This window comes from Papio anubis, chromosome 10 (assembly GCF_008728515.1).
Source record: "Papio anubis isolate 15944 chromosome 10, Panubis1.0, whole genome shotgun sequence".
Lineage (NCBI taxonomy): Eukaryota > Metazoa > Chordata > Mammalia > Primates > Cercopithecidae > Papio > Papio anubis.
In genome coordinates this window covers 63,317,624-63,340,701 of record NC_044985.1, presented here as the reverse complement: position 1 = coordinate 63,340,701, position 23,078 = coordinate 63,317,624, and the positions used below count along the sequence as shown (strand labels likewise).

At 37.3% G+C, this 23,078-nt stretch overlaps 1 protein-coding gene across 7 annotated transcripts in view; it reads left to right on the top strand.

The window, feature by feature from the left end:
- Nucleotides 1–23,078, top strand: part of ZNF385B (zinc finger protein 385B) — a 417,130-nt gene that overhangs the window by 204,901 nt on the left and 189,151 nt on the right. The window contains exon 1 of one of the 7 annotated variants that reach the window (XM_009182540.4): nucleotides 9,574–14,018. The exons of 5 other annotated variants lie outside the window; for them this stretch is intronic. In XM_009182540.4, coding sequence (XP_009180804.1) covers nucleotides 13,871–14,018 — 148 coding nt within the window. In that variant the 5' untranslated portion in view covers nucleotides 9,574–13,870. Of the gene's footprint in view, nucleotides 1–9,573; nucleotides 14,019–16,776; nucleotides 18,585–23,078 lie in introns of those variants that run through there. One more of the 7 variants, XM_009182545.4, reaches the window with a different exon arrangement.

Here is a 23,078-nt window from a genome sequence, read left to right as displayed (position 1 = left end):
TGCCTTTATATTTTATGACATGTAATTGTAGAATAGATAAGTTAATTGAAAGGAAATAGTATTTATTCCTGAGGATTCATATGGAGTTAATCCAATGTAAGTATTAATGCAACTCTGTGGAAAATTTCGTTTCCTTAAAGGGAGTGTCCACAATTTACCAGACCTTTCTTTCTCTCTCTCCCTATTTTTTTCCTCCAGGTACTTGTTCTGCTTTTGTGATTCGCTCTTAAAACCCTAACCTATTAACATTGTTTCCAGGGTGGTTTTTTTTTTGTAGCTTTCTTTTCTTTATAAGATTAATATTTAATACTTCTAGAGACAAAACTCCAATGGAGAAGGGAAGTGCTTCAATTGTATGCATTGTTACGGCAAAATAGAATAAATGAGCAACTCTGATATGCATGATATATTCTCCATTGCCTTTTCAGCTTATCTTCTATTTTGGTAATTTATCTTCTCCACAGTGTTTTCACTTTTCTGTACTGCAAGTCATTAAGAATGAGTACCTGTAGAGTAGTATTCTCCATGCCAAAGTGTGGCTTTGTAATTCTTGACTTGACAGCAGAAAATTTTGACTTTGAGAAGCAGGGTTAAGAGAGTTCCATATGTAGGCAACACATTTATCCAGCAGAAGTAGCCCACAAGTGGTGGAATCCAAAAACTACCACTACTATACAATTATTCAAAACCTTTCCTAGTTTTCCAGAGAATTGAAAAGACAGAGTTTCCCAGGGTAGACAAACATCACATTTCAAAAGCATGTGAGAAATCAAAGAACTTCATTTGGAATAAAATATATTGGCTCAGATTCTGTCTCCATATGCCTTAAAAATTATACTGCCAAAGGACTATGGAAGTTTTGACTTTAAAAAGCCATTAGACTGCAAGTTGGGTTAAGAATACATGCATACTAAATGACATCCTGGAAGTTTCGGTGCACTATGGGTAGTCTCTAATCCATGTAGCATTGTCATAAGTTTACCTACTGCCATTTCAATGAAAGAATCTTGAGTTTTCAAGATAGTATGAGGCAAATGTTTTAGCAGAGATTTGAAATAGAGCTCCTTTGAGAACCTCCCAGTGAAATAATTTCCCCAAACCTGGAAATCTAAAAGTGGCATCCTCAAGAGGTTAGAATGATGTTCACATACTTGAACTTGGAACTACAGTATCATGAAGAATTAATATGGTATTCTTCATCCCTATTTATTTTAGTTAAGACAGGAAAAATGACTTAATCAAGATGTCTCATCTAGGAAATTTTGAATTAAAATACAGTCTTCTTTCCAAACATTTATTCTGCTTCTCTCTGTTCCTACCTAATAGGCTGGACAAGATCCCCGGCCCATGTGACAGACTCCTATCCCCCTGCACTGGAAGAGGGTTGGGGGATAGGAAATAGGAGACCTATGTTTTCATCCTGGCTTCTTAAGACTGCTTCTAACCATTGGGTCACTTCTTTTGCGAAACCTCTTAAAGTTTTACTCTATTTTTGCAATTCCACTTCTGCTTTCTTGGCTTCCATTATCCTGTCATGTTGGCGACACTGTGTACCTGTATACAATACACAGGATATTTTAAACAAGGACAATATTTTCACATGGGAGCTCCCTTTAGGTTAAGATTCAGTGCCATTGGTGAGAAATAAATGATGTTGGTGATTTAGAAGAATGATACTAAATCCGTCTGTTGATTCTGTTTGCACCTCGGTCACCCAATCCAAGGTTTTTCCTCCTGTTAAATATACTAAAAAATTAATTGAGCCAGACCTGTGACCCTTCTCTATTAAAACTGTTTTTGTTTCTCCTTACTGTTGTGCATCTCTATATCTTTCTCTGGAAATATTTCAAAATAATCTGGAGAAACATTGTCAACTATTTTTCATTCCTTTAGAAAGATTAAAGTGGCCTTGGCTAGTGTGGGGAAGGCACTGGCTGGTCTGAGTTTGTTCACTAGCTGGGGTATTGTTAAATGAGCGGACACTTGTCACTGCTGCTCACATGTTGTCTTTTTTTTCTCTTTTACAATCCTCTTGGGCCTTTTAGGGTACTTCAGTGTGATGGAAGGAAACAGAGATGGCTTGATAATTGATTTGTTCCTGCTATACTGGTTCTATGTCTCTTATAAAGTAGCAGGGCCTGATTCTGTTCTATGTGGTATCAGTCAGAGTTCTGACTGGACACTGAAGGCATAAACAGCTCAGATTTTCAATTAGAATTTAAGGACCTACTTACAGAGATGTGGGCAGGTTTAGGGGAGTGAGTAGCTGATGTTAAGGTACTTATTGACTCACCGTAAGTCTCCCCATTCCTGAAAAGGAAGGGAAGGTAATGGAGTTGCCTAAGTTTATTAAGAGCTGAAACTGGAGGCTGTATGGAAACTACTCAACAAGAGCTGTTCTTCTAGAGAGAGGCCATTGCCAGAATGCAGGCACAGAAGAAACTCAAAAGAAATACCCTGACTTCTCTCTTCTGCTGTTCAGCAGTAGTGCACAGGGTCTAGCAAGGGAGATCTATTGGCTCCTAAGAGAAATGGTCCCAACTTGTCCTTTTGCATTTTGATATGCTTTTTGATGGTCTCCTGGTGTTCTGTGATATCAGCTGGCATGTGTCACAGCCATCCATGAGCCTGTCTATAGCAGCACCAACTCCTAGTTCTGAATTCAATTGTTTTCATTCTTCTATGCATTTAGAACAGAGATAACCATCACTTTAGTCAATTGCTTAACAACTTTTTATTGAGCATATATTATGGGCTAAATACAATGTTAGGAAGGCCCCAAGGATATCAAAGTGAATGAAGCAGGAAAAGAACCCTGTCCTTAAGCAGTTTAATTCTCGACTTTTTTTTTTCCTGCCTAGAACTCAGAGACTCTTCTAGAAATCCTTAATCTTCTGATGATTTTTTTTTTCTTGGTGCTTTGCTCAATTCTAAACAATTGAATGACCAAATCGATAGGTAAGGTATTTATTTATAGTACTCTATTTTGTATCATTGTCATTCATTCATTCAAAAAAAATATTTCTGATCATCTACTATGGTTAGTATATATTGAGATTGAGAAATTAGTAAAATATCTTAGGGTTCAGGTTTCTGCTCATCTAGATAAAAGCAGATATGCAAATAACTACAATGGCAAGGTGTCAAGAACAAGGGACTAGCAAATGATTCCATTGCTTTGGATGAGGGTGACTGAGAGTTATGGTAATAACCATAACACCCAATTTCCTGGCTGCTCTGACGAGTAGTTTAAAGACTCATTGCTAGTAATGTGTGCTTTTATTTAATGGGAATCCCGTAAGTACTCACTTGTAAAAAGCAGGGTTTCCCAGAATCCATTGGCACAAACTGTTCAACTCCTTGACATACACACAGAACAATTCAGGCACAGTGTTAACACTGTTTGGGATAAACTATATGACTCTGAATTAGGGAGGTCAGAAGAAAGTATGTTTTTAGAGATCCTTGGACATACACTTTTTACTTGTCCTATAGCCTATACTTTAGAACGATACTCATTGGAACTGTGAAAAATGAAACCACATCATGAAAAAGTTTTCCTAATAATAGCATTATTTGTGTATCTTAACGGTTGTAACCATGGACTCTTTATAGCTACTTAGGAAACAGCTCTTGTCATGTTTCCAAATCTATCTCCAAATGCTTTGTCTAGACAAGAGTTTGCTGGTCCTCTGACATATTAAAAATGGAGCTCAGTTCTGTTTTTTAATCTGGGACTAAAAATTTTCTCTGGCAGTACCGTTTTGGCATACAATTTGGCTCTTTCTATCTTCTCTAAATGACTTTTTGATTCTCTTTTCTGTTGTTTTCTGGAGAAAAGGTGTCCCTGATAAAGATAAGGGAAATGAATCTTAGCCATTTTCCATCAGGAGCACAATCATCTTCAGGTTCACCATAACATCCACAGAGACTGGATTCATACCTTAGCTCTGACTTTGTTAACACCAGCTCATCGTACAGATGGTTTAGTACTCAGACACCAATGAGGCCTCTGCAAGGTAACATTCAGATTCTCCTCGTCCATATTTGGAGGTTCTCATAAAAATCGGTCTCGGGGACTGTCTTATTGGAATTTGGGGGTTTATTTTTATTTTTAATTTTTTTTATTTGTAGTGAACGAGGTTGAGTGTTTATATACTGTAGAATGTACAGTATATTCAAGGAACTGGGAAACAGTGTAAACTTATTTTTATATAGTATGTTGGTTATATTTTAAAACATTATTCTCGATGTGTTTTCTTTTGTCTCCAGACAGCTTTTCCAGTGAAGGACCTTTAAATGTAAAGCCATTTGTCAAATTATTAATCTAAAAAAGTGAAACAAGTATCTTCTCTGTTTCTGGACTTTTTGTACATTCTCAGTGTTTGTTGATCAACTTTTTTTTTTTTTCAAATGAGCCATTGAATGAATGCACTGCTTTACATTTATTGATCCCTCACCTGAAAACATATTATTGAACATTTTGTTTCAAAATATAGCATATACACTATTGAAAAATAAGTGTATCCTGTGTCAGTTATCTAATTTGAAGACAACTTGTTTAATTTTACCCTTTTGCCAGATTTTCCTTACGTGGTTAAAAAAAAATCTTGGGAGAAAACATGTACTCTGAAGACATTAAAGTCAGAATTATTTAAACAATTCTATGTCTGTCTCTTATATTATGCAGTTAAGGTAAGGCATGTCCTTTCTTCTTTGAGTAATACCAGTGGCACAGGGGACTCAAAAAGCATTGTTTCCAAATGTTTGCCATTTTGATGCTGATGATAACTATTATGATATTTTGCCTTAATAAATTCTTACATTGTAATAGGATATGACTGTATCAATTGTCTAGTGGATTTAATGCCTCTTAACTGTCTGGTAAGGCAGGGAAAGGATTACCTATCAGTCAGCCAAGTCTTGTGCTGTGACACATTGAATCAAAGAAAATTCATAATGTCATATAGATAAACACAAAAGACTTTTGTGTCTTGGTTACTCACTGCCCTACCTTATTGATTTGCTTTTCTTCTTCTTCTGATAAAGGCAATGAAATATCTATCCTGTATGGAATAAATGTGAGTTACTGATGTAACCAAATGACTGCCCAAGGCACAATGCCACTCTCCACATGACAGCTTGTTACAGGATTCGTCTTTCAACAATAAAACCCTACAGCCTTTGCACCAAGCTCAAGCATGAAGGATATCATGTTATCCTTTCAGCATTTCCTAGTATCTTTTACTTGGGCTCTTATTTGTCTCCAAGTGTCCCTTATCTTGAATAATGTATGTCACTTTCTCTCATACATACCTATTTTTTGTGATTTCCTCTGAATAAACCTTGTTTATCAAGGAAACATTCTCCATGGACCAGTGCCCTGAACATGAAGCTTTGTTATAATGGAACTAATGTAAATTAGAATTTATTTCCTTTTCTCATACTTCAAACACATGCATCCTTCTCCAGAATATATACATACAACCAATCTTTCCAGGTGAAATCTCTCACTCTACTTGGTTAGTGTTCTAGAATCTCCTAGAGAAGAACTGTTTTGAGTGTAGTCTACATGTTACATACATGACAAAAAACACAGGTGGGTGCTCCAAAAATGTTGAAACCACATATTTGTGAACTGGCTATGTATATGAGGTACTGGCTCATGCATTTATTTAACCATATGTCATTATTGCCTGCCATGTGCCAGGCTCTGTGCTGAGCACTGAGGTCTCCAGGCGTGACATTTCTTTTCTCTTAGCAAAGTGGACAGCAGGAAAAGAAAGGGTGCTAATACTGGAAACGTAAACAGGTCTTATGATTAGAATTATGTTCTTAAAATGTATTTTGTACTGATTTTATTTTATTAAGCTTAACATTACTTTTTTTTCCAAATTAAAGCAAAATGTAACATGCTAAAACTTAAGAATCTAGAAAGAAATGTAACAAAAAGCAAAACTTTCTTTCCTCTTCCCCAAACTTCCAATCCTTATTTCCCCAAATAAATTTTGCTAATGGATTTTGTGCTTTGTTTCACAGTAAAACAAAATAAATCAAAACTAAAAACACACAAGCACACAAACATATATACATGCGCACAAATTGTATTATATGATATATTCTGCACCTTTATATTTTTACTTAGTACTATATCTGGTGTGTCATCTTGTAGCCTTTTTCATAGTATGATATATTTACCCCATAATATAATTTTAAAATTTTGAAACAATCTCAAAATTACAGAAAATCTGCAATATAGAACGAAGAACTTTTTCTTTTCTGAGTGAGTTACCCTATCACCCTGGAGCATTGTGGTATGGATTTTTTATAAGCAAGACAATCTCCTATACAACTACAATACAATCATCAAAATAGGGAAATCAACGTAGATACATCCTATACCCAATCCTCAGACCCCATTCAGATTTTGGCATTTGTCCTAATATAGATAGATATAGAATCCATTTCAAAATCACTGATTACCTATCATTGTTGTGTCTATTCAGCCTTCTTTAGTCTGGAAAATTCCTCAGCATTTTGTGTTGTGGTGGTGGTGTTTTTTTAATTTTCCTGATCTTGACTCTTGAAAATTACTGCCCAGTTTGTGTTTCCTGATGTTTCCTCTTGATTGACTTCAGGTTGTGTATCTTTGGTAGGAATATCACGAAAATGATGCTATATTCCTTTTGCTATATCCTATCAGATCTCAGGTAATTTTAGTTTCTCCCATTACTGATAATGTTCACTTTGGTCCCTTGTTAAAGTTCTTATTTTCCAGGCTTTTCTACCGCAGAGTTAATCTTGTCATCCTTTATAATTAATAAGCATTTTGTGCAGAGGTATTTGAAACCTTATAAATGTCTCATTCTTTGTCAAACTTTCCATTTACTCATTTATTTCCATCCATATGGATGATGGTTTCCTGTTTTATTCAATGAGTTATAACCCCTTACTATCATCAATTATTTTGATGTGCAAATTTTTCCAGATTGGGCCAGAGGGAGTTCCTTCAAGCTGCCTCCTGTGTCCTTTTGACTCAGGAGCCTTGTCATTTTTTGAGCACTTCCTTGTTATCTGTTCACAGTAAGACGTTTCAGGCTCATTTTGTGCTTTCCTTATCCCAGCCCTGATGTCAGCCTTTCTCTAAGAAGTCCTGGTTGTTTGTAATGGAGGGTGGTATTTGGAAACCAAGATTTGGGTGCTTTTGGTGGTGTTGCTGCTCTCAAACCTTCTCAGTGGCCAGAGCTGGGAGCAAATGTATATATGTGCATGCACATACACAAACATGTGCACATGTATGTCCATTATATCTGTCAGTGTATGTTGAAAACCATGACTTTACACTGATACCTCCAATCTGATACCACATAGTGTACTCTTATTTTTTTCCCTTTCCCTATTTATAACATCTCCAAGAGTGAAAAGCTGGTTCTCATTATCCTAATATATTTATGAAATTGATCAACACCCCTGTGTAACCATCTCTCATTGCCACTGCCACCTTTCCTTAGATGCCTCCTCGTCCCAACTGGACTCTGACACACCACATGGGGCTACCAGCACCCTACTCTTCTACCCCCATGTGGAAGTCATCCCTATTCCACCCATGCGCCAATACCCCATGGCAAACTGAGTTCCACCCGCTAGCATGGACATCCTCCTCACCCCACCAGGTTGCCCCCATGTGTGGACACCTTCATTGTCCTCTGGAGGCCCTGACTCCCTATGCTGGGCACTGCTTTGCCACAGTTACCTTTCTGTCTCCGTTCTGACCCCCCTTTTCTGAGTCCTCAAGGGTCCCCCACCCCCATGGTGATGCAGACTATACCTTGCTCTGTTTCATCTAATAACTTCAGAAAGGAATTACTCAAGAAAATTAAGGAGACAGTGAATTCTTATAAGATCATTGTCTGCCAGTATTTTAATTTGAATAATGATAACAGAAGAATAAAAAATAGGATCTCTAAATGTTTTGATGACCACAGTGGCTTAGACCACCTCATCTCTCTTTTCTGAGTCTCTTTCTCTCCCCCCAGTGAGAGTAATCAGTGATTAGTGGTGTTGTTAGTGTATGTTTTGCCTTTTTAATGTAGGTAGTCCTTAACTTGTGAACCCTATAGGAAAATTCTGTGTACTTGAATATCTTCTCCTGGTTTCTCCTATCCCTGGGAACTCCTAGCCACATACCTTCTCTTTTCATTTCTGGCAAAGCTGCTATTAAGAGAAACCTCATTCCAATACCATAGTCACTAAAGCAGGAGATCGTGGTCCTCTTTTGTCACTTCTTACTTATTTAGAGCTCAGTGATCTCCGGGTCAGACTCAGGACCAGGACTCAGCAGTATGGTATATAGGCCCGGGGTTGGGTAGGAGGGCTCTAGACAACTCTAAGTGGCAATGGGCTGGACACTTCAGGGCATCCATAGCATGGTTTGATTTTATTATATGCATGAACAAAATGTTGATGTACCACATAAATATGTACAAATATTATGTATCAATAAAAGATTAAAGGAACTTCAGGGCTCAGGGAATTTGAGAGTTCACATATAGTATGGCGACAACTTTAGCCACATTAAGGTTTCTTAGATTCTTTCATGCTAACTACAGACATAGGCAATTGTCTCTGGGGAATGCTCCAGACTGCAGTAGAAATTTGCAGCTGTTGGGTGTTCTATTCACATATAGATAAGACACGGTGTGGGAGGTTTGTGCTGCTGGGCGAGTTTGTGTCAGCCTGACCCAGAGGGCAGGCAGTCTGTTTCTGTCTGTCTAAAAGTCAGCGCTGTGACATCTGACACTGATAAGCAAAAGTAATGTTGGTATGAAATTTTAATCCCTAAAAGTTGGCTGCTCATGGGTTATAGCTTTATCGATGCCTCTGATTACATATTAAATAGTTTATAAATTTATTCATGCAATAGATCTTGGAAAATTTTCCCCAGAGGAGGACACTCTTGCCATTTTAAGCAAACTCAAAAATCACATACCTGCTGACCTGATTGTAATCTGTTTATTCATGACATTTAAAGTAGGAGCACAATTTTGTAAATGTACTCACTTTGCAAATTGAAGGCTACAATTTTAATTTGGCATGTTAAAGTATCTTTCATTACACCAGATAAAGTGCCAAGCCCATAGGCTCAGAGAACCTGAAGGTTTTACAGGCAGCAAGTCAGGGAGATTTATTTTGGGTCTTGGGCTGAGGGCTCAGGCTGTCAGCAGGAGCTCATTTATTCATTCACTTATTCAATGGATATTAATGAGCACCTCCTGTGCTCAAAATACTGTTAAGTAGGTAACAGGATACACAGAAGTATGACATCAGGTTCGGAGTTTTTTGCTTGTTTGTTTGTTTGTTTGTTTTTTGAGATGGAGTCTCACTCTTGTCATCCACGCTGGAGTGCAGTGGCGCAGTCTCGGCTCACTACAGCCTCTACCTTCCAGGTTCAAGCTATTCTTCTGCCTCAGCCTCCTGAGTAGCTGGGATTATAGGTGCCTGCCACCACGCCCAGCTAGTATTTGTACTTTTAGTAGAGATGGGCTTTCACTGTGTTGACCAGGCTGGTCTCGAACTACTGACCTCAGGTGATCCGCCCACCTCGGCCTCCCAAAGTGCTGGGATTACAGGCGTGAGCCACCACGCCCAGCCAGGTTTAGGTTTTAAAAGCTCACTCTGGCAGCATTGTGGAGGATGAAATTCAGGAGAGGTAGACAAAGGCAGGAGAGCCAGCCAGAGATCATTACAGTGTTTGGGGGAAGGAGCTGGCTTGAGGTGGGGATGGCAATGGAAAGAAGGAGACAGATTATACCCTATGTGGTTCTTAAACTTCCCCAGGGTTTTGAGCCACTCTTATCACCAGATGAAAACCTTTGTCCTCTACAGAGAGAAGAGTGCATCTGGGCATGAATAAATACACAGTTTCATAAGGCCTGCCCTTCATCATCCCCATCAGGAAAGTGGGGCACAGGCCTGGATTCTAGAGGTCTCAACTGACACCCATCAATGAGCCCTGCCCTATAGGACTTCAAGAAGGGAGAGCACGCATCAGGCTGGGCTCATGAGAAGGAAAGCTCCACAGAGGAAGGGATACATGAGCCAGGACCTGAGATGAGGATGGGGAAGGCATTTAGATCTCATAAGCAGTCTCCTGGCTTTTAGCACTGTGTGAATCTTCATGAACTATAGTGGGAGAACCATAAAGCTCGAGTCTTAAGAGTCGTTGGTTCCCAGGGGCCACCTCAGAACTCTTCCTCATTACATTATATAATAGTGCAAATGAAACCCTTAACATATTGCTTGTTAGGTAGACCTCAGTCAATATTAGTTCTTGTTATTATTAAGTATCGCAAAATACATAAAATATTGGTGGTGTACGATGTTTCTCCAGATAGATAGTTATTTGACAGCGGTGGCTTCATTGTATCAGCAGTCCCTAGTATTAGGAATAAAAATGGGTTAAGAGCCAGCCCTGGAAGTTTAGCATTTCTCAACCACACTGTCAGAAATTACAAAGTTCTGCTTTGTAAGATTGGGTGTCACAATACATGACTCCTGGAAGTCACAGAATTTGTTCCAGCTGCCGTGCTGAGCCACATTGAAGTTAGATGTTTCTTTCACTTGCTGTAAGTCTAATAAAGTGGTAATCTTATTTTAATGTTTTTCACAAATTCCTCTGCAATTAAAATTCTGACAACTCCTCCTCTGACAAGAATTCTAGAGATGGATGACACTGCCTCAGCATAAAGCCATCTCTTGCCAATAAATAATAAGGGGAAATTATAGTATGTATAAATGTTACATTTTTAAAACAGTTTATAACAAACTTTGAACAAATTATGTGATCCATATGAGATATAACAAAGTATATAAAATGGGACTGTAAGACAGGAAGTTTTATAAAGTGAAATCACCATTTCAAACACACTGTGGTCAGATGCTCAAAGGGATGCTTTTTAGGAAAATAAGAAAAAGGACACACAGCAAGTGTTAGAGTCTGTGAGTAATGAGCATGTTTATTTGATCAGGTGATGGGCTGAGACTTTTTTCATGTTTTATTTTAGTCTAATGCCCCAGTCCTACCACCTATAATTCAGGAAATTATAGGAGTAAAAAGTGGCCAAAATTATCTTTGGAATAGTTGGCAACTTGAACTTTCACAATGAGAGTAAGTTTTTCACCGGAAACGGTTTGAAATATATTTCTCTCTTATTGAGTTTTAAAAGATTTGTGGCTTATAGAATATATAACAAAAGGCAGCTTTTCTGTTTCATCTATTTTTGGTAAATATCAACAAGTTAGTAATTTCGATGCAGAGCATGTTTTGCACAGTGACTGTGTGCATGCATTTTGTGGTCTGACTGTGATCTAGCCATATGATGGTAAAAGTTTAGGACCTAACTGGTAGGGCTGTTCTGAGGTTTAAATTAAATAATTGGGTATAAATCTTGGCACAGGGGCTGAAGATAGCAATCATTCAAGCAAGGCAAGTGAACTGCTAACATTACCTTCATCGAATGCTGGTGGCACTAACAGAGATCTTCAAAATATCTTAGATCATCTAAATATCCATTTAGATCATAGAATGGATTATGCCAGCTTTGCTATATAGTAGTTAGAAGCCAAACTGGAAGCAAACTCCAAGATTTCAGATTCCATATTCTTTTTGCCAGACTAGCAGTTCTCAAATACGATTAAACTTGAGTATCATCAGGGAAAATAGTTGTGGGGTGAGGGGCGTTTTGTTTGTAAGTGTAGAGTCTTCTCAGAGAATCAAATTAAGCAGGTTTAGAGTGGTGCTCGGGATTTTGAATGTTTTTAACATTTATAAACATAACATTTATTGAAGTATCATCTGTGAGCTAACATTGTGCTGTATGATTTCTTTTCATTTTTTAATAATAAAATGGACTTTTTTGAACTAGGATTTTTAACACATATGTATAGAGATTCATGAAACTACCACAATCACAATTCAAACAGTTTCATCACTCTAAAAACTTATTTTATTCTATACCCTTGTACTTACTTACACTGTCTCTCCATCCCTAACCCTCGGCAACCACTATGCTCTTTTCCACCACTATGGTTTTACCTTTTCCAGAATGTTACATAAATTGAATCATACCATATGCTACCTTTTGAAACTGGCCTTTCGCTTAGCATAAACTCTTTGAGATTCATCCTTGTTTTTGCAGGTATAAATAGTTCATTTCCTTTTTTATGGCTGAGCAGTATTTCATTCCGTTTGATACCACAACAGAACTAGATGAGTGGTCCTCAGTAACAACCTGGAATCTGAAACTGTATCAGCAAATTTTCATACTTTATTCCATTTAATGCATTGGCCTGTCTGCATTTTGAATGGATCTTTTAATTATGATTCTGTAATTTCTCACATTGATTGTTTGAAGAATATTAGTTTTCTGAAACACACAGAGCATCTAAATGTTGATATATTTCCTTATGTAATACTGAAAAAAAAACACATTGATTGACATCATCATCAATATTATCAGAAAAGTGTTGTTAAGTAATACTTATCAGTAAGTATTAAGTATTGAGAGGTTTTCAGGCTCACTGTGGTGAATACTAAAGTTGCTTGAAAGTCCAAATGTTGTAATTGACCAAAAAAAAAAAAAATAGTTTCCCTTGAAGTGATAGATTCACTTCATTTATTTTTGAGACATTGTCTGTCACATACCCAAATCTTAATAACCATAGTTTGTCTGTGAATCACTGTTTTGAGTGAAGATTGTGTTCCATGAGAAAAGGAGCTAGGTCAGCTCACAGCTGAAACAGTCATTCCACGGCTTTTTGTTGAGACAGTCGTGATACTTCCACACACAGCAGAGATACTTAGTGCATACTTCCCATTTTGCCACACAGAATATTCAAAAGATGTTTACTGAAGGGTTGAGATTTAATGAAATTAATCATTTTTACTACTTTATCCAAGGACATTCTTAAGAGAAATTTCCTTTTCTGTTTAAAATTGTAACTATATGGTGGTAACGACAAAAACTATTAGTAGCTCGGCAGCTCTGCCTTTACTCTTCCTAAGGTACCAGCAGTTTTACACACTATTGTTTTTGTACCATCAGCACAAATGGTAACACAGTGAGAAAGACAAATAAAAACAGTGTTATTATGAGAATAGTTTTCACTTTGCAGACCTTCTGAGGGTGTCTTGGGACCCTTAGGGGTCTACAGACTATGCTTGCAAAATTGCTAGATTATGCTTCATGTTGGTTCAAACAAGAATAGCTAAGATCAATATAGAAAATAGTTTCTATGAGGAAAAACAAGACGAATGGAGTTGTTGGACAGGAGAGGACACGGATGAAGGTGTGGCTTGATTCATGTCTTCAGGCGTATGAGTTAGTTGAAGATCACTTGTTCTCCATGTTTGAGGATGTAAATGAAACTAGAGGAAGAACATTATTGACCATTAGAAGGGAAGCTGTTGTGCCTTATGCCCTAGAGATCTTCAAAACAGACTCCCATTTACTCCCTTAAGGCATCTATTATTTTAAATATCTGAAGGTAGAAGACAAGACTAAATGATTCCGTGAGGTTCTGATATTGTGATTTTGTGGTACTAAGGATGTGTGGCTTATAAGTATACCTATCTTTACTGTAGATATTTTTTTCTTTCAAACCAAAGTTTTCAATATCTCTGAAAACTCAATTTCATTCTAAATCAGCCTTCAGTTTCATATGGTTTCTCAGAGCCCCTTGCAAGATGCTGTACTTAATAACTTGCCTGTTACAATTGAATCAAACTTTGAGACAGAAAGTGCCACTAAGGGAGCTACACGTTGTTCCCACACATGCTAAGGAATAATGGGAAGCAGATAATCATTAACAGATGTACCTTCTTCCCACCTTCATCGAAAGCATCTCAGGACACAAGAGAGCCTCTGATCATTGTCCATTCTACACCGTGGCATCTGGGACAAAAGGGCTCATCCTTCCTTTAGCTCAGCTACTTCAAGGGCTGAACAAGATTTGCTCTGGTTGGTAAGATTTCCCTACAGGGACAAGCTGGCTGTAAATTGATTTTTTTTAAGGGCTATGTCATAGAATTAAAAGTATCACAAATAGATTCTGAATGTTTCGGGACCATAGAGGTTCAATTTTGTTGTATGCATGTGAAACATAATGCTTTTAGGGGAGAAAATCTAAATTATATTTTATATTTCTAAAATGGTAATTTCCAAGAGTCCATTTCTGCTTCAGGAAAAGTCCTACAGTTTGTCCCTTGAACTAACAAGCTGAAGTACAGCTGCAAACAAAAGTTATATTTCATTAGGAAAATAAGCTGTCAGAAATTATCAAAGTCTGGGAAATGAAACTGTAAATGCACCTTAGCCTGTATAAAGAGACTTGGAGAAATAAGTTCTATTTCAGTTGTTTTGCCTGCAGAAAAATATAACTGCATGGGGAAGGTGTGAGAAGGGGAATTAAAAGTGAGTGGGTGACATTGAAGTGGCAATAACCAGACTGATTAAAAAGATTAGAATGTCGTTCCTTCAGGCTGAAAAAACAAAGGAATATGATTGAAGACTATAAAACTTTGTAGCATATGGCTAGGACCAAACACACCTGTTCATCAAATCTCTGTAAAGCAGCACAGAGAAAAACCTGTGGAGTTCTAAGTCAGAAAATAAAATATAATAAATAGTCTTTTTTATGCAGTGGTCACATTATGGAAATCATGTAGATACAGACCTCTAAAAAAAGATTCAAAGAGGATTTAGGAAAATGTGTGCTTAATAGATCCGTAATAAAAGTTAAGGGAAAATAACTCTTTTCAGAGAGAAAGTACATCCATAACTGAAACTGGAAACCAGAGAAAGGAATTTTGCACCAAATGATCCATGTGTTTGACATAGGTGGTGTTTATTACACCGTTGTGTTCACAAAGAAGAAACTAAAAATTGTTCAGGCTAACGTTAAACTATGTTACTTAAGTTTTGTTGTTGTTGTTCTGGTTTTTACTCAGTTAACTAAGCATGATACCAAACGGGACCTACTGAGTTCATTAGTTTATTCCACTGCTCCCCATAAGCTGTTTCAAAGCAACGGTTGTCTTATTCTTTCCACTTAGCAATTTGCTGATCATCCTTTTCAAACTGAATTTAAATGACTCCCATTATAATTTCCTTTTTATTTTGATCAATTTCAAACCACATCCTACTGCAAGAATAGTACAAGAAAACACCCATATACTCCTTCATACAACTTTATTAAATATTAATTTTTCCACACTTGCATTTGTTTTCTTACCCTCTAGAACTCTATAGAACGTTGATTAATGTGTCATATAGTTTTGTTCATACATTTATATATCATTAATAAGCATATATACTCATGCTGAATCATTTGAGAATTATTACAGATAACAAGACACTTCACTCCTAAATTCCTCAGCATGGACATCCTAAGAACAAGAACATTCTCTGCAAAATACCTGGAAATATTGACAAAGTAGTAGTGATAGAGTACTGCTATATAGCACACAGTTTTGTCATGTTTCCTCAATTACTACAATAATATCATTTAGGTAATTGTTTTCCAACCTAGGATCCAATCCAAGATTATGCACTATATTTAATGATCAGATCTTTGTGATCTCCTTTAAACTAAAGAGTTCTTCAACTTTCGTTGTTGTTGTTCTGTGTAACATTTACATTTTTCAAAAATCCAGGCTATTTGTTTTGCAAAATGTCCTTCCTTTTGGATTTGTTTGATTCTTTCCTCATGATTAGATTAAGATTAAGCATTTTTGGCAAGCTATCTTTACAGGTAATGCTGTGTCCTTCCCATGGTCATTCTCAGAGTATGTAAGATTGTCAATGTGTTTCATTACTGACAATGTTAAGATAAAGATAGTGTCTGCATGATTTCTTCATTGTAAAGAAGCTTCTTAAAAATGCAAACGTAATCTGCACAGTGATACTTTGAAACTGTGTGAATATTCTGTTTCCCAGATTTTTCCCTAGTGGTTTTAATATCCATTGATGATCATTGCCTGAATTGGCTACTACATGTGACAGTGAAATTCTACTTTTCTATTTCTACCATTACTTTTACATTTATTAGTTCATTTTTCTGGCTTTCCCTCCTTCCTCTACCCTTAAATTTTTTAGAATCACTGTGTACTTTTGGATATACTTTTTCTTTTTTATTATACCTTTTTAACATGATAATTTTGTTTTTTCTCAGATTTATTAAGGCATAATTGGTAAGTAACTTTATAGAGTGTATAATATTATATTTTGATATCTGTATACATTGTGAAATGATAAAATCAAACTAACACACACATTCGTCAACTCACATACTTATTTTTTTGTGGTGAAAAGATTTACAATCTACTCCTTTAGCAATTTCAAGTGTACAATACATTATTATTAACTGTAGTCACCATGCTACACAATAGATCTCTGGGACTCCATCCTGTCTAACTAATCTTAATACCCTTTGACCATTTTTGATCATTTTATTTTTTTCTTTTCTTTCTCTCCTTATTTTTCTTTTTCTTTTTATTTTTTTTTTAGACAGGATCTCACTCTGTCCCCAGACTGGAGTACAGTGGCACCATCTTGGCTCACTGCAGCCTTAACCTTAACCTTCTGGACTCAGGTGATCCTCCCGCCTCAGCCTCCTGGGTAGCTGGGACTACAGGCACATGCCACCATGCTTGGATCATTTTTTTGTGTTTTTTGTAGAGATGGGATTTTGTCTTGTTGCCCAGGCTGGTCTCAAATTCCTGAGCTCAAGCAATCGGGCTGCCTCAGTCTCCCAAAGTGTTTGAATTACAGACATGAGCCACTGACCCTGACCATTTCTCAATTCAATAGTATTATAATCTAGTTTTGTAATTTTTCATTTTGATACTCAAATTGTACCAAATGTGATCATCAGCAGGAGCCCTTCTGAGTTGGCTTGTTTCTTTTTGACTTGTCCTCGTCAGTTTCAGCACATCCTCCATGGTACATTCAGATGTACATCTAGATACTTCAGCCCTAACTTGGTCCCATCCCTGGTCCCTTTTAGTAGGGAGGGAATGGTATTCAGAAACCCTGGTCTAGATAGTAGGTTTGCTTATTGCTCCTGGAGGGCCTGCTTCTAGGTCCTTTCAGTGGGTAATAGAATGAACACATGCATACACAGTAGTATTATAGCTATATGGTATAGTGTTGCTATACTGCTACCATCAATTTCATTTCAGCATTACTGGGTCTGCATTTCATATTTGCATTTCCATTCTCCCAAGTAATAATCCTGGTACACCACAATATCAACATATTTACTTATTTCCTCAGTCCTACAACACACACGAAATAGTTTCAGATTTGCTACACCAGGACTGCTACCAGCAACAAACTTACTGAGCCAGATTTGAAAATTCTTAAAATTCTTTTTGTCCTTAGAATATTTGTCTCTCTCCATATAGTCAGAAGATTTTTAAAAAACAAACATGTAAATTAATTATTCCTTTTTCTTCTCACAGGTTGATACAGGCTTAGGGGTTTTGTTGTCATTATTGTTTTCATTTGATTTTGTTGTGATAAGAACACTTAATGTGAGATCTACACTCAACAAATTTTAAGTGCACAATATAATATTGTAACTGTAGGTACAATGTTGTACAGAAGACCTCGAATTTATTCATCTTTCATAATCAATTTTTCTCATATTTGTTTTTTAATATAGTCTATTGAAGAATTTTTTCCAACATTATTGATTTAATCTGTTTTGAATATGCACATAAATGCTGCTTTTAAGTGATAAGAAACCTAAATGTTACATTGCCAGCTATATGAAAATCCAGTCCAAATTCAGTGTTGTCTTCATATGTGTGATCTATTTAGAAACTTAAGAAAGAAAAAGCATAAATATTTTTTCTTTCTTGTACTAACAAAGATTTTAATTATTATTACCTCTCCAACTTTAAAATCAAGAGTTTTTTTCAAGTATACTAATACTGCAAGGCAATATGGAGTAGTGATTAACAATCTGTCTCTGGGATTAGCTTGCCTAAAGGCAAATCCCGGTCTCCACCCCACCCCACATTTGCTAGTTGCAACCAGGTCAAGTTTGTTATGCTTTCACTGCCTTGTCCTCTTCATCTGCAAAATCAGGATACTGCAGGCATTCGGTGCAATGCCTGATGAATAGTAAGTCCCAAATAAATGTTACCTGTGATTTCAGTGGTGGTGATGTTCAATTTGAAACTGTATTCTAGATATTCAGAGTTCCTAATACTAAATTTAAAGACTTTTTTTTTTCTTGGTAACTGGGCCTTCTGTGGGTTTGGGAGTTGTTTGCTTTTCTCTATCTCAGTTCTTTTGATGCATAACGATAAGTTAAAGCTTAACTAGAAGTGTTGGCATTGGGAATGACCTTGTCCTTGTGTTGAAGTATCTGAAAAATAAAAATAAAAATTCCCCCTGTAAAATCCCAGTCAGTTGCTGTCACTGGTCCTGGAGCAGGCTGTCTGTGTCGGGATGCCAAGCATTACTGCCACTATAATCACTGAGGCATCTGCCAGAGATCTCATGGCTGAAAACTAGGTAGGAAAGTCTGTATTATATCTAATAATAGCTCTGGAAACTTTCCTGAAATATTTGCTGGCAACTCCCAGGCTTGACAGGCATAGATTACTATAACTAAAGCAAGGACATCATTTCTACTGTTGCTAGTGAGTATGCTAGAGTACTAACCAAAATAATAACTAGAAATTACTTGCTATGAGTTCTTTATGTTTTTAGTTGTAGTGCTCTTGGGTTTCAGCCAAGAGTGGCTAGATATATTTATATAGATGTATTTTTAATACACAAACAGCTCTTTATAAGCTATAGATTCATATTAACTATTCACTCCACCAATGCAATAAGAAAAAAATGATCTCAACACAATTACTCTTTTGTTCCACAAACAGTGCAAAAGTATTATATGCTTGGCTTCTGTGTGTGTGTACTGAGGACCCCTGAGGATGGAGTCAAAGAGTCAAAGTTAAATGTTAAAGGAGTTGTAAAAACATTCTAGATAGGAAGGTCAAAATGCTTTGATTAACCATTGGAAATTCAACAGTGAGGTGATGATTCTCTCAAGACAAATGATTAGTGTGAAGCCAATGAAGCTTAAACTTCAGAGCCCCTCACTTGTATGGGTTCTTCCAAGGCCCTGTGAGGGCCTGAGAAGTATGTCTGTGTGATCATATGTTTTCGTAATATTTGCTAAAGTGAGGTATTTTAACCACAATTGGTTAAGACAACTGTTTCGTTCCATTCCAGCTTTTCCTTCATTTCACTTTTCCTCGTGTTGGGTGGTATTGGGGGTAGCTTTGGGCAGAGGAGACTAAGGGTTGGAGACACATTTACTCAGAGTTTAGTAGGATATGCATAAAGTCTGCAGTCACTTCTGTGTATAATTAAGCTATTGCCAGCCATGCCAGTGAAGGAGTGGCTTCTAGATTCTACCACACACTCAGCTGACTCTCCCAGCAAGGCCAGTGGCTATGTTGTATTATAAATGTACCCTACAGCACCCAGTCCTAGAAGTATATAGTCAATAAATGAGAAATGGTTATTACAATGTACAGAACCAGAAGCTATTCTGTGGAAAATTTTCCATCACCAAACATGTAAACTTGTAACTGGATGATTTTGTTCTAAGTGATCTCTAGTAAAACTGTAAGTTCTCACCTATCAAAAATATACTAGATAATATACTGGTGTATACAATTATAAATTCATCATACCTTTTTTCTTTGGGGGGTAGTTGCTTAAAATAGAATTTATACATTTTATAAAATTTTATGTGATTTTAAAAAATTTTATAGGATAAAATTTCTGATAAGGCACAAACCGTAAGAGTCCTACAAATAAGAGAATGTTTCTGTAGGTCACAAGTTCTTATGTGTTCCAATATCAAAAATTTAAGTCTGGTCAATCATACCAGAGGAGAGCCTGAATTATCTTTCTCATATCACTATAGAGTGATATCACAAAATTATTACAATATGAAAAGGGGATCAAAGAGTAGGCAACCAAAAAATGTGGGAATAATATAGAAGTATAACAGGCAATACATTTATAAAAATATTATTTTTCATATTTTTTGATTTCTGCATTTTTCTAACTTTTTTATATTTAAATAACTTGCTATAATTTCTTTCCCTCAACCTTAATAAATATTCACTTTCTTGCCTAATTTCATATTTGGGATTTCATGTTAATTTTCTTTTTTATTATTATTATACTTTAAGTTCTAGGGTACATGTACATAGCATGCATGTTTGATACATAGGTATACATGTGCTATGTTGGTTTGCTGCACCCATCAACTCATCATTTACATTAGGTATTTCTCCTAATGCTATCCCTCCTCCAGTCCCCCACTGCCTGACAGGCCCTGGTGTGTGATGTTCCCTGCCCTGTGTCCAAGTGATCTCATTGCTTAATTCCCAACTATGAGTGAGAACATGCAGTGCTTGGTTTTCTGTCCTTGTGATAGTTTGCGGAGAATGATGGTTTCCCACTTCATCCATATCCCTGAAAAGAACATGAACTCATCCTTTTTTATGGCTGCATAGTATTCCATGTTGTACATGTGCCACGTTTTCCTTCTTTTTTTTTTTTTTTTCAAGACAGAGTCTCGCTCTGTTGCCCAGGCTGGAGTGTGGTGGTTTCTTCCCATCTTTGTGGTTTTATCTGCATTTGCTCTTTGATGTTGGTGACCTACAGATCGGGTTTTGGTGTAGATGACTTTTTTGCTGATGTTGATGCTATTTCTTTCTGTTTGTTAGTTTTCCTTCTAACAGTCACGTCCCTCAGCTGCAGGTCTGTTGGAGTTTGCTGGAGCTCCACTCCAGATCCTGTTTGCCTGGGTGTCACCAGCAGAGGCTGCAGAACAGCAAATATTGTTACTTGATCCTTCCTCTGGAAGCCTAATCCCAGAGGGGCAACGCCTATATGAGGTGTCTGTCGGCCCCTACTGGGAGGTGTCTCCCAGTTAGGCTAGATGGAAGTCGGGGACCCACGGACCCACTTGAGGAGGCATTCTGTCCATTCTCAGAGCTTAAACGTCATGCTGGGAGAACCACTGCTCTCTTCTGAGCTGTCAGACAGGGATGTTTAAGTCTGCAGAAGTTATCTGCTGCCTTTGGTTGAGCCATGCCCTGCCCACAGCGGTGGAGTCTAGAGGCAGTAGGCCTTGTTGAGCTGCAATGGACTCTGCCCAGTTTGAACTTCTTGGTCACTTTGTTTACCCACTCAAGTCTCGGCAATGGTGGATGCCCCTCCCCAGCCAGGCTGCCGCCTCGCAGTTTGATCTCAGACTGCTGTGCTAGCAGTGAGCAAGGCTCCATGGGTGTGGGACCTGCTGAGTCAGGCATGGGAGAGAATCTCCTCATCTGCCGGTTGCTAAGACCTTGGGAAGAGCACAGTATTTGGGTAGGAGTGTCCCATTTTTCCAGATAGTCTGTCACGGCTTCCCTTGGCTAGGAAAGGGAAATCCCCCGACCCCCTGTGCATCCCAGGTGAGGTGATGCCCTGCCCTGCTTCAGCTCACCCTCCGTGGGCTGCACCCACTGTCCAACCAGTCCCAATGAGATGAACTAGGTACCTCAAGTGAAAATGCAGGAATCACCCATCTTCTGCATTCATCATGCTGGGAGCTGCAGACTGGAGCTGTTCCTATTCAACCAACTTGGGATTTCATGTTAATTTTCAAAAAGAGCGTACCCCACAAATTGTTTAGACTTCAGGTCTCTGAAAATCTGAATTTGCCCAATGCTCTATTCATATATAAAGGATGCATACAGGGTAGGTTTTTAGACAGCCACTCATTCATATGCTTGAGGTTATCAATAAAGAGTTAGATTATGAGTAAAGATTATATTGTATACATTACCATGACATATCCTGTAATAAATTGGCAACATTTGCTCTAAGTAATAAAATTTCAGATGCTGGCTGACAGCACTCTGTATGTGTCATCTGTGTTCTGTGAGTGCTTGGCCTGTTCTGGTTGAGAATTTCTCCTGAGACACAATCAGTTTCAATGGTGGGCAGAGCCGCTTCCCATTGTAAGAAATCAGGCTCCTAAAAATGTCTGTTTCTAGGACTGAGTCTGGAAAGTTATAAGAACCTGGAATATACCTGAAAGCAAGGAAGCCATCAACAGTACTGGGGTCATATCAAAAAGACACAGGAAATAATTTCCAAGAATCAAAAAAATAATGTCTACAATTTATGGAAACATATCAAATATATTAACATTCATTAGTGCATAATGATAGCAAAAAGTTTTTAAAAAAGAAAATAAGCTTTCTGTTACCCTTGAAGGATATGAGGGTATAAATTCATTCTGTAAACTAGTTAGTAAAGGGAAAGAAAACATTTATGCTGTCATTCCTGTACAAACTGTAATTCAGGTTAACCAAATAGTTGATACATAAAATGTCTGCTCTACAGAAGAATTCCAGCCACTACATGGAGAAGGAAAAAAAGACCTAAACCATCACTCTTTTGTCACCCTTGCTCAAATAATGAATCTAGAAAATGATCATCAATTACTGCCCATACAATTAGATGAAAGGTTGATGGAGAATTTTTATAGGATGAATTAGGATGAGAAGACCAAAACCTACTAATTAGCAAAAGAAAGACAGCAGAAATTACTCACCTTCTGATGTGATGTAGAAGTACAACCCCACTCATGAAATATACTTGCCAAAAAATAGGACATAAGTCTGATCAAACCTCTAGGTCTACCAATTTTCAAGAAACTCGGAAGAAAGAGGGAGATGTCACATGATACCATGGAAACCAATCAGCAAAATCCAAAATGTAAGACATGCTGCAGGACAAATGACTCAAAGAAATGGCAAAAGATAAAAAAAGGGGGAGGACTATCAAAAAATTAATTAACAGATTAAAATAAATTAATACTTAAAGACATTTCATCCAGATGCTCTGGATCTTGATTTGAAGAAAGCAACTGTGTGAACAAGAGCTTTGAGGGAGTCAGAGAAGGTTAAATATGGACCAATTATTAGCTAA